This window comes from Cydia splendana, chromosome 4 (genome assembly GCF_910591565.1).
Source record: "Cydia splendana chromosome 4, ilCydSple1.2, whole genome shotgun sequence".
Classification (NCBI taxonomy): Eukaryota; Metazoa; Arthropoda; class Insecta; order Lepidoptera; family Tortricidae; genus Cydia; species Cydia splendana.
In genome coordinates this window covers 113,224-131,016 of record NC_085963.1, presented here as the reverse complement: position 1 = coordinate 131,016, position 17,793 = coordinate 113,224, and the positions used below count along the sequence as shown (strand labels likewise).

General features: G+C 35.9%; 1 protein-coding gene across 1 annotated transcript in view; it reads left to right on the top strand.

Moving 5' to 3' along the window:
* Positions 1-366: 366 nt before the first annotated feature.
* The window catches only part of LOC134789616 (uncharacterized), a 29,290-nt gene continuing 11,863 nt past the window's right edge, over positions 367-17,793 (top strand). The window contains exons 1-4 of the mRNA XM_063760187.1: positions 367-677; positions 767-940; positions 2,244-2,574; positions 3,356-3,617. Of these exons, the coding sequence (XP_063616257.1) occupies positions 558-677; positions 767-940; positions 2,244-2,574; positions 3,356-3,617 (887 nt within the window). The 5' untranslated portion in view covers positions 367-557. The remainder of the gene's footprint in view (positions 678-766; positions 941-2,243; positions 2,575-3,355; positions 3,618-17,793) is intronic.

Genomic DNA, 17,793 nt, shown 5'->3' with positions numbered 1-17,793 from the left:
ATTTATGTGTGTGCCGTCAAAATGGGTGCTATTTCTATAAGCAATTGTACGTATAGAACAATATGTCTTGTCCCTATTATATAGGTCCATGGTCCATGGTCATTCCTGGACGGCTACCGTGAAAATCGAAAATCGTCAATTGCGGGCATTTTTCTCTGTCACTCTAATTACGCCTTCATTGGAGTAAAAGAGAAAGATCCCCGCAATTTGCGAATTTCTGTTTTCGCGGTTGCCCCTCTGATTCCTGACGTTGACATTGACAGAATCTAGGAGTAGTAGAGAAATTGTCAAATTGTGCATTGTATTAGTGTCAAGCATGTGTCAAGTCAAGTGTAAACAATGTTTTGGTTATAGAAATAGAAATATAAATATCTTGTTCCTTTTAATTCAAATCAATGATGCATAATTTTATATGAAATTGTTTTAATAAGTTTTTTTTTGTGACCGACCGTGTACTAGATAGTTATATTTACTGTGTAAGGTTACAAACTATTTTAAAAAGGTGGCTGATGAGGTTAGGTTAGTTAAGCGGTTAGAATGTTTAGTGAAAACAAAACATGAATGAAAAGCTGGAAAAAATGTTTGAAGACATGACCGATATAACTGACCCCGCGAGTATGGGCAGGGTGTTGGAGATTCTCAATCAGTCTCGAATAGAAGATGACAAGTATATTCAGGTCACTATCTACTGCCCGCTTGTTGCCCGCGTTTTATTTACCATCAATATTTCTTTTTTTACTGTGAATTTATCTGAATGGTTTTTCAGCTCTTAGTATATACTCTGAGAGGAAAGGAAATAACCTGGGAATTGCCTCTATACCAACAGAACTTCCGATTATCACGAAAACCACCACCTGAAGAAGCAGAATTATGTGCAAGTGGGCGCTTTACTAAAGCAGAAGGTGAATTAATAAAAAAAAACTGGGACAGGTTTGTACGGGTAAGGAATGATTTGCTGAGGTATGATCTCTTCCTAAAAAATAAATTAATAACAGTTTTAAAACATTGTAGAGTTAGACCAAGAAAAGTCTATTTTGATAGCACACGCCGTGCAAGTGTTATTTTAAACGTCAAACTTCTATGAAATTTTCTTCTATAAAATAACACTTGGAACTGTGTGTGTGCTATCAAAATCATCGCAGATTTTTCTTGGTCTAACTTTACAATTAATAATATTTGCTAATTTTTTAGTATTGCACCACCCGTACGCTTAGTATGTTTGCCGTTTCGCTATCTGAAGGTTGTCTGGAAGAGATCGCTGTTTAGCGATAAGTCCGCCTGTTGTTACCTACACCGTTAAACTCCAATGTATTTTCTGTATCTTTTCTTTTGTAGTGTGCAATAAAGTATTTTATTATTATTATTATGTCTGTCTTTTACAAATTCTCGGGACCATAGGGTCCCGGGCATTTGGAAGGCGTGCGTGGGGCCGAAGCCAACACGTAGAGGCCCCTTGTAATAAGACAATTTACTCTAAATGTAATGTGACACCAACCGACGATTATCCCTGTTTGCACTATAGTAGTGCACCCAAGGACAAGCCCCGGTTAGTGTAGGACTATTGTAAGAAAAGGTACAAAAAGAAACCGGGCTATTGAGTTCAGTTGCTAGTGGGCTAGTAACCGGGACTATGGAGGAGACTATGGTACCTGCCCTGCTCATATATTAAAAAACATGAAAAAATGGGCCAGGGGGTGACTCGCCAACTCACAATATGGGTCCCCAAAAACGGCCGCTCGCACGGAGCGCCAAGGGGACAACATCACGTGAGCGGCTCAGGGCGTGGAGAGGTGTGCACCGCTTTCTACCCAGTGGCTGTAAGCAGCCATAGTGCGAACTCGCATCTTAGGCATATTTCACTTCCGCCCTGCAAGCATATAGCTCTGACACCCCACTCTGGACGGCCGGTTAAGGCAAGTCAGAGGTGAGAGTCCTGCGGCCCCTGCTCAGTGTTCACTCCAGCCGGCCAATTAAGGCAAGCCGGAGAGAGGGGCTGCCCTGGAGGCTTATTATTATCTTTATTTATTTCTCATCTTAAGTTAGGTTATTTATAATATGACTATAAAAGTAAACTATAAAATTAATATTAACACATTATACAAAACCTAACCTAGGGTGCCGCCAGCAGCGGGGCAAGGCCCAAACTACCGGTGGTCAGGGCCGCAGAGAGAGGAACCGGCGGACTATCCGCGCCGTGTCCAAGATCACCGCCTTCTGCATTATTATTATTATTAATTTTTCAGAAATTTGGTGTGCCGGATAAACCAATCTGCTTGGCGCGATGGAGGAACCGGACTCAGATCAAGATCTCGTCAAAATCTGCCGAGGAGTGTGTACGAAACTATGTAGCTGCATATCTCGCACAGGGACTGCCTCGGAGCCTGTACCAAGTCTTCAGATACTTTCAGATCACTTATTCGTATCCAGTGAAACTCCGGAGTTATACCCCTATAGAAGAGAAAATAATGAAAATTTGCTTCTATCACGAGCCTAAAGATGCCTGTGTCATCGCATCAGAGGTGCTGGGACGGGAGCCGCGGGGCATTATTAAAAGATTCTCTCAATATACCAAAGGTAAATATATTCATTTAATATTTACTACATTTAGTGGGGCTCCTTAGCTCGATTTAGTATGGAGGTATGGTCCCATCCGGTAGAAAGTGACATACACAGTGGCGGATTTGCCCTAAGGCCCAATAGGCCCGGGCCTAGGGCGGCGAAATTTTAGGGGCGGCAAATTGTGACAAAAAATTTGCTGATGATAACAAGGAATAACTCAAAATGTAGTCAATATGATAAGTGCTGAAAAAGGAGCGGCTACAGGGCCTGGGGCCTAGGGCGGCAAAGACTGCAAATCCGCCACTGGACATGCATATAGCTTTTAAATAATATACCCATTGTCAATTATATTAAGAATAACAATATGCATGTCTTTAATTAGTTAATATAAAATTATGGCATTTTTTACATTATTCCACATTAGGGGGTAATATCAAACTATAATATATGCATCCCCAGATATGGACCTATATTTTTCTGATACATAATAATATATCTTATTTTTCGTTTGGATCCTTCAATTCTATTTCAAGAAATCTTACTTGTCACGTGCTTTGGTGTATTCTCATTACATGGCATGGCACTCTGTGGCGCTAACACGTGATAACAGGATTGACAAGCATTTGGTACCTTAACCACCATCATTGCCCTATCTTATCTAACCTTAGCATTTCAATATAAATTTAAGAGCCATCTAGCTCACTTGTCGAAACCAGCGCACTAACAAATATCTGTATTTTAGTGCCTTAATGATAAACAATATTGATATTGATAGATAATCAATGATTTGTTCCAGGCAAACCGGAGCCAAAACAGAAAATTAAATGGACATTAGATTTGGCGGCTAAATTAATACATTATTTGATGGAATATTCTGGATGTCGATTTAAAAAACTAAAAAACAATCAATTTAATCCAGAAGTGTGGCGCAAAGTGGAGGAGGAAATGGGTCAAATATCTGTACACTTGCGTGAATTTTGGTTCAGCAAACTGCATGTGCAACTGTTTGCTAAATGCACTATAAAATTGAAATCACTACGGAAAATTATTTATAACAAGTAAGTTGACATAGACCTTAAATTAAGAATCGAGCGAGAGACTAAATATCAATAGATTTAGTATTATAGTTGGTCAAGCAGATCTTGTCAGTAGAAAAAGGCGGCAAATTTGAAACATGTAGGCGCGAACGGATATCGTCTCATAGAAAATTTGAATTTCGCGCCTTTTTCTACTGACAAGATTTGCTTGACCATCTATAGTTTATGTGACTACTAGGGATGTACCGGCTAGTCGCCGACTATTAGGGAAAGCCGACTATCCGGCCTCATTTCTAGTCGGCGACTAGTCGGCAAAAATGGCCGATTAGTCGGCACTTTATAAGTGATAGACAATCAGGCCAAAAAGAAATTAACAGCAAATATTTACCATAAACTTTTCACCTATTTTACCCATCCTATTTAGGGTGCTTATGAAAACTTTTGTTCGAATTATTGACCGTGTGGTCGCTTTCTTGTCCGGTTGTCGTATGAATAGCCTTAGGATTTCTTTATTTATATTATTTTCAAATCCTGGCTCGTACCAATGAGTTTTTCGGAACTTATGTACGAAATATCATTTGATATTTACCACTAGCTTTTCGGTGAAGGAAAACATCGTGAGGAAACCTGCATACATCTGCGAAGAAATTCAAAGGTGTATGTGAAGTCCCCAATCCGCAGTGGGCTAGCGTGGGGACTATATAGCCCAAGCCCTCTCGCGCATGAGAGGAGGCCTGTGCCCAGCAGTGGGACGTATATAGGCTGAAATGATGAAATGATGATATTATTTTATTTTTAGCGTTACTATAATATGATGAATAGCGCGACGCAGGGGGAAAAACGATTGTGATCTGAACCGAACTTAAACGAAACTAATGATCTGGCCGACTAGCCGACTAGTCGGCCGACTAATCGGCCATCCGAGCGCCGATTAGTCGGCTAGTCGGCCAAATCAATAGTCGGTACATCACTATTAGTGACTACTAATACTAGAGGTACATAATGGAAGCCATACGAGTGTGGGTTTATGAAACGAATGAAATGAGTACTGCGATCATATATAACCATCTTCGAGCAACACCGGCTTCCGACACATCGGAAGGGAGGGGCCCAAGCGATATCTTACCGTACAAATCTTTCTGCCATTTTTCGCGGGGGGAAAGGTGCACACAGTCGCACTTCTCACACACTTACATACAAAATCCAATCTGTAATGACGACACAAATACATAGAAAATGACACACGTCAAAGACAAATCTTGCAAACCTCGATCTCTTTTTGTGTACGGACGAGTGACAAGTATCACAACACGCACACTAACACATTTCCGTTGAAGTATGTTATTGTATTCTGAGAGATGAGAAGTCGGATTTGTCGCTCGACCGATCCGCAATTTGTACTGAGCGAGCAGAATCGAAAATCCAACAATTACATGAGACTAAAATATAATAATTGTGTTTGAATGTAATTAAACGTATGATATGTAAAAAAAAATATTACATGTGAAATATAACACTTTCTTTTTGTAAATTTGATGTCCCCGACCTCTTTTTATAACAAAAAACCGAGCAAACAGGCATTTTTGTGCAGCAGTGTTCACGCGCGCGTCTGGACTCGGTCTAGAGAAAAATCCAAGTGCAACTAGTTTTATTACCCGCGCTAGATTAGATTGTCGCGCTAATCTTGTACCTCGGCAGAGGGGAAATAGTGCGAATGCCGCCTCCCTTCCGTGTTGCTCGAAGATAACCATGGATACCGCCTTTAGGAACATTACCGTTCATATTTTCGGGCCAAATTAGCACACATACACAATTACGCCTACATTCAAATAAGACGACGCGTTTACAGAGCCTGTAATCAAAGCTCGTAAACAAAATAAGAGTCATCTTTATTACACTAATGGTACATAGCTAAGTGTAGATGAAATGCCTATAATGTCAATAACTACCAATCAGCGACATTAATCCGCTAATAACCTTCTTGCTGTACGTACTGGGGCCTATTTCTCGTACGTTACAAGTTGACAAGTCTACAAGCTTACTGTGTTTTAATTCTGTTTCTCGTAGGAATGATTACTACAAGTGCTACAAGGCGGCTGTCTAAAGTTAGAAAATAGGTTTGTTTACTATGCAAAAAGGAAATGCAATGGCCATTATAAATGTTATCTTAATGTCAATGTCACTGTTATGCATCATAATCTTAATAAGAGGAAAATAAAATGGCTGACTTGTGTTTTCGGAATATACAAGCGTATAATAATACAAGTAGTAATGAAAAGCGTTTCTCAAAATTATCAATTACAAGTGTAAAATCAAACTCAGTTTCGTCAGTCACTCTATGAATGTTTACAAGCTTCAGGGTGGGTCAGTTTTTTTTTTATAATACGGGTGAATTCGTTACAAAATTATTATGTTATTGGTCATTTACTGGTTCTTTCCCAATTATAATAATTTCATAGGAATGAGTTTACTGTTTTTTTTTGGAGAATAAAAGCTAAATTTTAATAATATTACTGATTTTAACGAAGTGCATTCAAAACTTACACGTTTGAGATCTTAAAAATGCAATATCTTCATTTATTTATTAATCGATTTTTACCAAAAATGCATATTAGCAGTTTATAGAGACTCCTCATTATTTCGTGATAAGTCACAAGCTACAAGTATAAAGTACAGCTTTTGAGAAACGAAATTACTATTTTAGTATATAATATCTACTAGTGTTTGTCAACTTGTGAAACAACAACACTTGTGAAAACTCTTTTATCCCCGCTCTTGTAACAATTATACATTTACGTGAAACGGAAACTTGTAAAAAATATTGAAATACAAGCGTTACCATAGATACACACTTGTATTACAAGACTTGTAACGTACGAGAAATAGGCCCCTGGCCGCTGAGAGTTCGCGGTTCATATTTGATTAGAATATGACTTGGACAGGGATAGGTTTATGCCATACAGTGAAGAACCAGTCAAATAATTCACGTATAATAATTTAATGCAGATTAAAAGATAACTAGTTAAAATGTTGTTATGACATGACAGACTAACTCAACATAAGTAAATATCGACGCTGGAAAGGAGAAATTGGATAAGCGACACGCAGCTAACTTTACAGGGGAGCCAAAAAACTGCAACCCTTTGTAAAAAAAATCATTAAAATTCATTATGATGACGAATTTCTTAAATGAGAAACTTTATATGGTTATAGTGATGTATTCTACATTATCTTATTATTATTTTACCTTCAAATGAGTTATATTAGAATTTAGTGTCGCTTAAGCAAAATGATCGTAAAAATAAATTTTGGTAAATTTATCTTACCAACATGTTTCACAAGAAATTATTCAGGTAAAAAAGTCCAAGCTTAAGAGCGCTCTTACAAGAAAAGTCGAAATAACGCAAAATTGATGATACTAGTCGACGAAATTCAGGACTTTGTGCTCATTATTAGAAACAATGAGTACTTGTTCCAGTAAAAGCGTCTTCTTATCTTTTTAAATATCGTTGTAAATATTAGAAAAAGGACTTATTAAATTAGTAATGATTTTTTTTCTGATGGTCGTTTCCGAAAAACCCCGTGAAGCACTGAATGGCAAGCTCTTATTTGGAAATGTTGAGAAGTTTACTCTGCTAAACCTGGCTATTTTGTATTACTAATACCCTGTACTTTAGGCATATCAAACGATATTTTTCCTACACACCTTTGAGAAAGAGAAAATCAAAGTAAAACGAACTCAATTTTCTCTCCGAAACAAGTGTCAATTCCTACGAAAATCTACTTAATATCGAAGTCATTTTCATACTCAAGCAATCTGCAACGTTTGCTTATACTGTTGGTATACATTAGTGTTTATGAAATTCTACTATAATTTTTTGGCAATTTTTTGAAAACTACTCTATATTACCGATGACGCGCGCTGCGCCAGCTCAGTGCCGCGGCAGAGCTTGTAGAGGCAGGACGTGTGTCGGTCGGCTCCGCACATTTTCAACGGCGACAACGAGATTTTTTATCATTGTGTGCGGCGGGCGCCGTGTAAAACGCTATACTGTGTGCGTGTAAACCGCAACGAGAGACTTTGATCCTAGCACTGTTTTTATAGTATTATAATTTATAATGGTACAGTTTAATAAACTACCGGACAGGATTAAAAATATTTGAAACGACCTGACATTCTATATGTATTAATTTTGACTCAAGATAGTAGGGTGGATTTCAAAATCCAGCGAAAACTTATGGTTCGGTCTTTATAAAAAAAACTAGTAGGTAGGTTGTGCGAGTTGCAACTTTTTTATATGTTTTTAAGAACTATTATCTTCATGTTCCTTCAATTACCATCTCCAATAAATTAATAGTTTTTTTTATATAAAATGTTTTATGTGTCTAAAATCATCACCGTCGACCGGAAAAATCTGAACCTTTTTGTTTGCAGTGAAAATTATAGCATACCTATCGTACGATTGCGATTTTTCTTTTACTTATATCTTTTCCATGTTGTTGTTTAACACATGAAAAAATATGCAATAATTCCTTCACCGAGAAAGTACATTTAAAAATATTTAAAATTTTGTCACGAATATTCGTCAACACCGTCATGGTAATGTCAATGTGAGCTTATCTCGGTGTATGAACAACGAAATACCGCCAAAGGTCCTTGCCCTATTTTTCACTTTAGTATAGAATGCCAAAAATGATTTCACTATAAAGTCACATCACTGAATCGTGAGAAATATTACGAACAAATTTGTAAAACGTAGTTTGTCACAACAGAGCATCATCACCGTTATGCTTTGGTTTAAAAAAGTTACAAAAGATATATTAGAAATAATTACTGAAATGAATGGCAAACTACATGAAGTTTATTGTGTAGCATAGACATTAACAACTATTATTCGTATTCTAGAAATAAAAACAAGAAACTCTCAAATCGTCAACACCATACCCGTCATCACCGGGAAAAAATGACGACCGGTGATGATTTCATGTGTATGGTGATGACGGTTCTCAGAAACTTTTCTAGTTATTTTGCTATAATTCATTATGAAATTAAGCTGTATGTTTGAAAAACGTTCTCTATGTCTTCTAACACTATATAATGTCTACCTTATAAATGTAGAAGAAGATATAACTATTTTTTTCACACTAGAGGATGCTTAGTTTTTATTTAACATTTTGACTGAAGTAGGCAAAATTTAGGTCATTTAGAACTTAGAACATACAAATGTTTTTTTTTTTATAATCTAATAATGTAAATCGTGCAACTTAGAGTCTGTAATTGCATGTTAGTCGTGTTAAAACAAAGTATTTAAACAAGCAACATATATTAAGTTTTAAGCGACCATAGGCTACGGTACTGGCTCACTATCGTGATGGCTTTATGTTTTTTGATAATATTATATTAATTGATGTATATAATTACACCAATTAATAATTATACAATTGGGTAGTCACCGGACCCAATACCTAACATTTTGTAACTTATGACATGCATTACAAGTAGGGGTCTTGCAACTTATAAAACACTGATTATATATTAATGTTTAGCTATTAAACAACATATATATGGATTTAAATCATTATAGCTATTTTTAAAGTTAATGAATAAAACAACAAAAATACAAACTTGTGCAATGAATCAAACTATCAAAAAAAGTAATATATCATAAAAATTAAGCTCATTGGTAAGCCAGTAATTTTATAATATGACATAAATACCAAGTTATGCAGTAGATAAAAGAAGATGCGGGTTTAAACTGATAATAAGAGTACAATATTGTTAATATGATTTAACATTGAAAAGACCCAAAAAAATAAATGAATACATAAATTGCCTATTTCGGAACATAAATTATTTAAAATTATACAATAAAAATACTTGTTATATATTTATTTATATGAATAAAATGTATTTTTTATAATTTTCTAAAAATAATTTATGTAGCTAGTCTTATGTTCAAAAACATGTTATTTGTAATGTTTATTAAAGTTCTAAAGTCTTACAATTAAAAAAAGTTTTTGTTTTTTTAATACGTTTTTAATACATATGTAAATTAGTTCCCAAATCGTCATTACCGTACATGCATTGTCATTACCGTCTATAAAAGAGTCATTACCATACCATGGTTGTCATCACCATCTGGCGTTTTTATTTTCCGAAAGCGATAACTTCAAATATAAGCCACAAATGATTGTATAAATACCATACATATCCTCAATATACAACCCCCCATTACTTTACCCAGCTAGAATCGTGTTAAATTAAACATTGAAAAAAAAAAATTTTTTTGTATGGTGAAATTTTTTGTGCTGAAATCCACCCAGTACTCAGGGTCTGATGATGGAGCCGGAAGGTGGTCACCGGTACCAATCAACCATGCAACTAAACCACTTCGTGTTTGGGCTCGTTTGATTCGTCTCAACAAGATCTTTGACACAAGATAGTACTCAGGGTCTGATGATGGAGCCGGAAGGTGGTCACCGGTACCAATCAACCATGCAACTAAACCACTTCGTGTTTAGGCTCGTTTTATTCATCTCAACAAGATCTTTGACACAAGATAGTACTCAGGGTCTGATGATGGAGCCGGAAGGTGGTCACCGGTACCAATCAACCATGCAACTAAACCACTTCGTGTTTGAGCTCGTTTGATTCGTCTCAACAAGATCTTTGACACAAGATAGTACTCAGGGTCTGATGATGGAGCCGGAAAGTGGTCACCGGTACCAATCAACCATGCAACTAAACCACTTCGTGCTTGGGCTCGTTCGATTCGTCGCAATAAGATCTTTGACAAAAGTTAGTACTCAGAGTCTGATGATGGAGCTGGACTGTGGCCACGGGTACCAGTCTACCATGTAACTGAACCACTTCGTGTTTGGGCTCGTTTGATTCGTCGCAACAAGATCTTTGACACAAGATACTACTCAGGGTCTGATGATGGAGCTCGAAGGTGGCGACGGGTACCAGTCTATCACGTAACTGAACCACTTCGTGTTTGGGCTACGTGTTTGGGCTTCGTGTTTGGGCATCGTGTTTGGGCTTCGTGTTTGGTGTATCACCTAGTGTCAAAGATCTTGTTGAGACGAATCAAACGAGCCTAAACACGATGTGGTTTAGTTGCATGGTTGATTGGTAATGGTGACCACCTTCCAGCTCCATCATCAGAGCCTGAGTACTGTCTGGTGTCAAAGATCTTGTTGAGACGAATCAAACGAGCCCAAACACGAAGTTGTTTCGTTACACGATAGACTGGTACCCGTGGCCACCTTCCAGCTCCATCATCAGACCCTGTGTATCTTCAGTGTCAAAGATCTTGTTGAGACGAATCAAACGAGCCCAAACACGAAGTGGTTTAGTTACATGATAGACTGGTACCCGTGGCCACCTTCCAGCTCCATCATCAGACCCTGTGTATCTTCAGTGTCAAAGATCTTGTTGAGACGAATCAAACGAGCCTAATCATGTTACTACATGGTTGATTGGTATCCGTGACCACCTTAATCATCATCATTATCATCAGATCCTCAATACTAGTTCGTTTTTAAACCCTCGTTGATACAAACTTTACAACCTATAGGTACCAAATGCTATGACGAAACATGTAAATAAGCGAGTACCTATAATTTATTTCGAGTAATACTTATACCTTCATAAGTACGAGTATGGGGCTATTCATAAATTACGTCGTTTCAAATGGAAGGAGGGGGGGGGGGAGGGGTATGGACATCGGATGATGGTAGTATGACGTAGGAGGAAACAGAGTCATCCAAAGCATGATTTTTGGATGATTTGAGGGGTGGGGGGGTCAAAAATCGTCAAAAATAGATGAAAAATTAATTTATGAACACTGCACACACTTACATTTGCACTGCATTTAGTATTTTCGTACTTACCAAATAACAGTTTTAGGACTTTAAAAGTTAAGCACAGTTAGTGTTGTTATGGTTGATTTCAATATGCTTCGCGAAGGATCAAGAATGTTTAATCCATCATTGTAGTGCGAGTGTGGTAGAAGGGATCGGCATACTGAGCTCGCACGGCCTGCCGCAGCGCGTAAAATACCTAAACTCGCTCAACGCCGAAATGTAATAGCGCTCTTAATTTGTCGTCAGAATTGATCGAGTAAATCTTATTACAAAATATGCTTATTTTATAGTCAAGCAAAAAAGTATATACGTACAATTTGACATGAAACAAATCAAGATAAATTATCTAATCACTTTTTAAGGAGCAATTTCAAACTCGATAAGCTGCTTATGCGACACATTCAACCTATGATACATCTACATTCTATGAGTTTTATAGTTATCGACCACAAGGAAATGGTTGTCATACCTACGCATGATAAAATATACCCATTAAGGAATTTGTATATAGTCAGACCGTAAAAAGTCTGCAGCGATTTTGATAGCCCACGCAGTGCAAGTGTCATTTTAAACGTCAAACTTCTATGAAATTATGACTTATACATAACACTTACACTGCGTGGGCTATCAAATCCACTGCAGACTTTGTTTGGTGCGACTTTAGCTTTATTTCAAATAAGAAGTTATGTAACGAGTCTTAAGATAACAAGTGCCAAGTTAATTACAAGGTACCAGTAAGAATGGGAAATTTGTATTTGAAACCAAAATAGGAAAAAAAATATTATCTCGTGTATAGCTTAGATAAAAATATGTAATGTTATTTTATCTATTTATTTCCCTAACGTGTCATTTTCTGATAGTATGAAAAATAATAACAAAAAGAAAGTAAGTAAAAAAATTACCAGGTAACTTCCAACAAAATTTAGGTAAAATGGAATAAACGACAAAAGTTTTATATCTGAAATTAAGTAAATGATCATAAACGCCAATAGTTCACATTTGACAGTCAAGTAAATTTATCTATATGACATTAAAACCTATTATTCGGCCAAGTAAAAATAGTTAACCGACAGTGAAAGGTTAGTTGTCATAAGGCAAAATTATCCAAATTAAGGTTAAGCTGAACTGGCAAATAAGTAAAAAACTCTAAGGTTCATTACATTGAATAACTTTTCATCTAATCTCCACTTTTCAAAATTTTGTTGAAAACCAAGTCGTTTAGTAACTTAAATGTACCAGTGATTCTCCAAATCATCGACTGGATAAGCGACACTAAAGTCGTCAGATTGGTACGAAACCTAGTCCATTCGATGCAGAAAAATCTGGCGATTCCAACGATGTATATAACTCAATATCTCTGAAAATGTCGCTTATCCAATTTCTCCTTTCCAGCGTCGATATATCATTGTTGTATAAATGTATTCCGCTATAATAAGTATTTTGTATATTTTATTATCAATCTGCATGGCAGTGCGAAGTCACGTTCAGGTATAGTCTGTCCGTTTTTCTAAGATCAAGTACGCCATAGTAAATGTATGGCGAACTTGATCTTAGAAATCGGACTGGCTATACAGTCTGCAAAATTTACATGGGTACACGAATCGGGTCAAAAATATTTGAACAGGCGGAATCACAATAAATCCCCACTTTCAGTTCAGAATATTTTATATGTATATAGCCGGTCAAGTAAGTTTGTCAGTAGAAAAAGGTGCAAAATTAAAATTTTGTATAGGACCACAGCCGTTCGCACGCTTACATTTTCTAAATTTGCCGCTCTTATAATATTTTAAACTTTCGCGTTTTGAACACATATTAACTCACATTATACGAAACGAAACTGATTTATTTATTTATTTATTTATTGAGGAGATAACACAGAAAAACATACATGGGATGAACATAAAACTTAAAATAACATAAATGGCCTTAAATACAGATGCTTCCATAAACGTATCTCACAGAGAACATATGAATATTATACCACTTACCTAATACTAATACTTAACTAACATGCGGTTCACAATATTTCAAGTGTTGAGAGACACTGTATCTATATAATAATATAACATACTAATATAAAATTAATATAATAATATAATATACTATTTACGTCGGTAAATCAAGGTAATTGAATATAATTCGCGTTAGACCCGTCTATAATGTGAGTTAATATGTTTGCCGCTCTTTTCTACTGACGGAAATGGCTTGAGAGAGAACCTACATATATGTGACAGTAGAGGGTGGATTCAAATGATCAACATTTTCAGATAATGTGTGTATTTGTTAAATTAATTCAGTGAAAGCATGATAGGAAAAATGTATCTACATATAGGAGACCGGGTATGATTATCTCACGGGTTATATCTCATGAATAGAACATATTCTAGATATCTTGCCAGGCATCCACTCAATTTCATGTCTCTCTAATTGGACAGCTATTTTCCATAGTTCTCTGCGAATAGCATCTTGTGGGAATCTGAATGGAAAGTAATGTAAAATGACAATACCAAATTTGATTATTAATTTGAAATAACTAGGTAGTTTTTAGGGTTCCGTACCCAAAGGGTAAAACGGGACCCTATTACTAAGACTTCGCTGTCCGTCCGTCCGTCCGTCCGTCCGTCTGTCACCAGGCTGTATCTCACGAACCGTGATAGCTAGACAGTTGAAATTTTCACAGATGATGTATTTCTGTTGCCGCTATAACAACAAATACTAAAAACAGAATAAAATAAAGATTTAAATGGGGCTCCCATACATCAAACGTGATTTTTGACCAAAGTTAAGCAACGTCGGGAGTGGTCAGTATTTGGATGGGTGACCGTTTTTTTTTTGCTTTTTTTTTGTTTTTTTTTTTTTTTTGCATTATGGTACGGAACCCTTCGTGCGCGAGTCCGACTCGCACTTGCCCGGTTTTTTTTATAGCTCCATCTCATGAAATAAAAAAGGAAAATACAAATCTGTAAGAAGGAATTTATTACTACATTTATAATTATATGTGACGTTCCACGGGAAAAGGTACCTTATGAGGGTTTCTAGTTTCGGAGATATGAAATGTTTTGTAAAGAGGTGAAAAAATGCTCAATTTTTTTTTATTGTGTGATCTGAAACCTTAATGCGTAACGTTTATTTACCTGTTTTTATTTTTGTTATAAGTTAGTTATAAGCCTAGTGATGTCGTCTCAGAGTTTAGTAGAAAAGGTACCTTATGGAAAAAAGATTGAAAATTCCCAAAAAAACTAGTCAATACGGGAAAAGAAGTTTGGTAGTTCTCTACCAATTTCCTGTATTAGCATTCTGCAAAACTAATTTGATAATTTCAGTTCTGGTTGGGGCGCCTCGCAAATATTATAACCGTACATCGACCGACATCACAAATCCAAGTAGTCTGCTATTATACCAAAGTTACTCTCGTCAAGTCTTTCTTAACTAGAATAATCTTCATTTGGTTTGGTCGCATGCAGTAAATCAGCCATTGGTTTGCTGAAAAATGCCAATACCCGACGCATTACCTTATGGAATATCTGAGGTCATTGAACCTCAATGCCGCTTATCTTCAATAGAAACCGAAATATATTATTGATAAGAAATAGACGATTTATACCATTACCAAAATATTATTAGTTTATCCTAACTGTTCCATCATCATCATGCCTCATCATGTAACTTAATCACAAGGCACCTTTTCATTACATACAAATTATTGGTCTTTTTTAAGATTATTATGACGAAGAACTAATTAAATTTGGGGCAGTTTAATGTAAATTAATATTTTCTATTCATAAAAGATAAACTGTAATATGATTGATATTTACTAGTGATGTATTATTCGATTTATTTCCATAAGGTACCTTTTCGTAAATGTATGGAGCAAATACTGTTATTGTTATGTAAGTTTAAAGTGGCATAAGGGGTTAAATATAGTATTTAGTTGGGGGTTTAGGATTTATTTCATTTGAATGACAGAATTTCTTTCATATGTGCTCAGAAAAATTGATTGTGTGTGACATTAAAAGTAAAAATATTCAATTTTGTGATTTTAAATGAAAAAGTCAGAAAATACATTTTCACCTCTAAATCGGTATTGTTTGTTGCTTAAACTGTCTGTCAGTGTCGTTTTCTAATAGATAAAATTTAAATCTTGAGAGCTCATTGCAATCAATCGTGAAAATGAAATAAAACTTTATTTTCAAGAGATTGGTTAGTATACACATAAATCAGTCGATATCAAAAGTTTCTATTTGCATTACAGAACAAGTCGCAATATTTTTTTAATCTCAGATATATAAGGTATTATTAGTTGTAGTCAACTATGTAACTTACTTCAGGAACATAGTTTTTTAGGCGGCTAAACTTAAAACTTCTCTATCGTAAAGTTGCTCATTTCACAACATTATTTTCAAAAAATCATATCTCTGTAACTACGCAACCTAGAAGGTTGATCTTTTGTGTTATCGATAGCTTATTTATTGTAGATTACTGGGGTATGCATAACTCCATACCCGCCATAAGGTACCTTTGACCGTGGGACGTCACATATAGAAAATACCTAAACCAAACACAAGTTAATAAAATAGTCTACTTCATTTAGCATAACACCATCCCTATTATCCTCGCAATTTAAAAAGTCGTATGTTGTTATGAAAGTCGTATGCAGTTGTTACGTTTTAGCTTAGCACGGTAGTATTGAAAACAAATCGTCATGTTTTTTCCAAATTCTACTGAAGTTATCTGTTTACTACAAGTGAAAAGTGATTCCACTGTCCTTGGTATGAACTAAAATAACTTCTGCACCACTTCACGACACATGAATATATTTTTAATTACAAAAAAACGTTGTTTTTATAAATCAATTTAGCCATTTGTCACTGACTGTCATCTCGGTGGTACTGAGATTGCCATTCGAGCAGTTTGTAAGTACCGCCTATCGCGGGGTAGTTTGCGTTGGGTCATAATTGAGCCAACCATGATACCATGATTCCATGTATAGCATTTCGCTGAATGAGTATCAGAAAAGGATCACACGAGTATTTTAATGCCTAATTATGTGCAGTTACATATACTGCTTTATCTACATCTATATCATAAGCTTCTGCAAAACAAACTAATTTTAGGGTCTGTGCGGAAAGAGAAGAGTCGTGAAATGTATGGGATCCAATACAATCTACGACTCTTCTCTTTCCGCACAGACTCTATACTTACAAACCTACTAAACATTAAATGGCGGCAAATGAAAACTTTTTTCACGCATGACACGAATCCGTAGTTTTTTTTTTACTCAGAGACAAACTAGAGTTGAGAGCCGACTGCCATATCGTTCGATATCAAGCGTACGAAACATGCGAGATTTGTCAAAATTGTTTGCAACTGACACTTCATTTCGAATAAAACGTCATCTCGACTGATATTACAATAGAGGCCAAATCAAATTTCTTTGTTTCTCAGAGATGTTCTAAATTTGAATGTAATTAAAATATCGGTTATCGATAACGTAAAGTAAAAATTACTATTCAATCACAGATGAAGGTTTCTTAATATAGGCCATCAGCTTACCGCTTTAGGGAAGTTATGATATGGAAGTAGATAAATACTAATGGGAAGTAATTAAATGATCAGCAGTTTTTAAAACTTATCTGCAAAAAAAATGCCATTAAATCATTTGGACAGAATACAAATATTTTGCTCGCAATAAATAAATGTCGAGCTACAACTCATGTTCAGGAAATAATTAACAAACGGTCAACATTATAAACCAACATCGGTAATTTATCAGCTTAATAAATAGTTGAGCTTTGAGCTGCAAAATTATTATTTGGTCAGCAAGATAAAAAAATTGTATGGCAGAAAAAACATGTATTTAGGCAGTTTAGTTGAGAGGTATGCATATTAAAGGAATAGTTATCTGATTTAATAAGGTGGGTTACGTTACTTACGTGTGATTTGAAAAATCGGCAGAATTGCAGGCAGAGTGAAATCAGTCCACGTGATACGAGCAGCCAATCGTGAGCGTACATTTCATTCGATGATTACTTTTTTGACACCAAACTGTTACTAGAAAAGTGGATTGTGTTAGGTTAGAACTGCGACCTTCACGGAAACCAACTGCTACTAGAAAAGTGGGTTAGGTTAGGCTAGAACTGTGACCTTCACAGAAGCCAATTGCTACTAGAAAATTGAGTTAGGTTAGGTTAGAACTGCGACCTTTACAAAAACCAACTGCTACTAGAAAAGTGGGTTAAGTTAGGTTAGAACTGCGACCTTCACAGAAGCCAATTGCTACTAGAAAATTGAGTTAGGTTAGGTTAGAACTGCGACCTTTACAAAAACC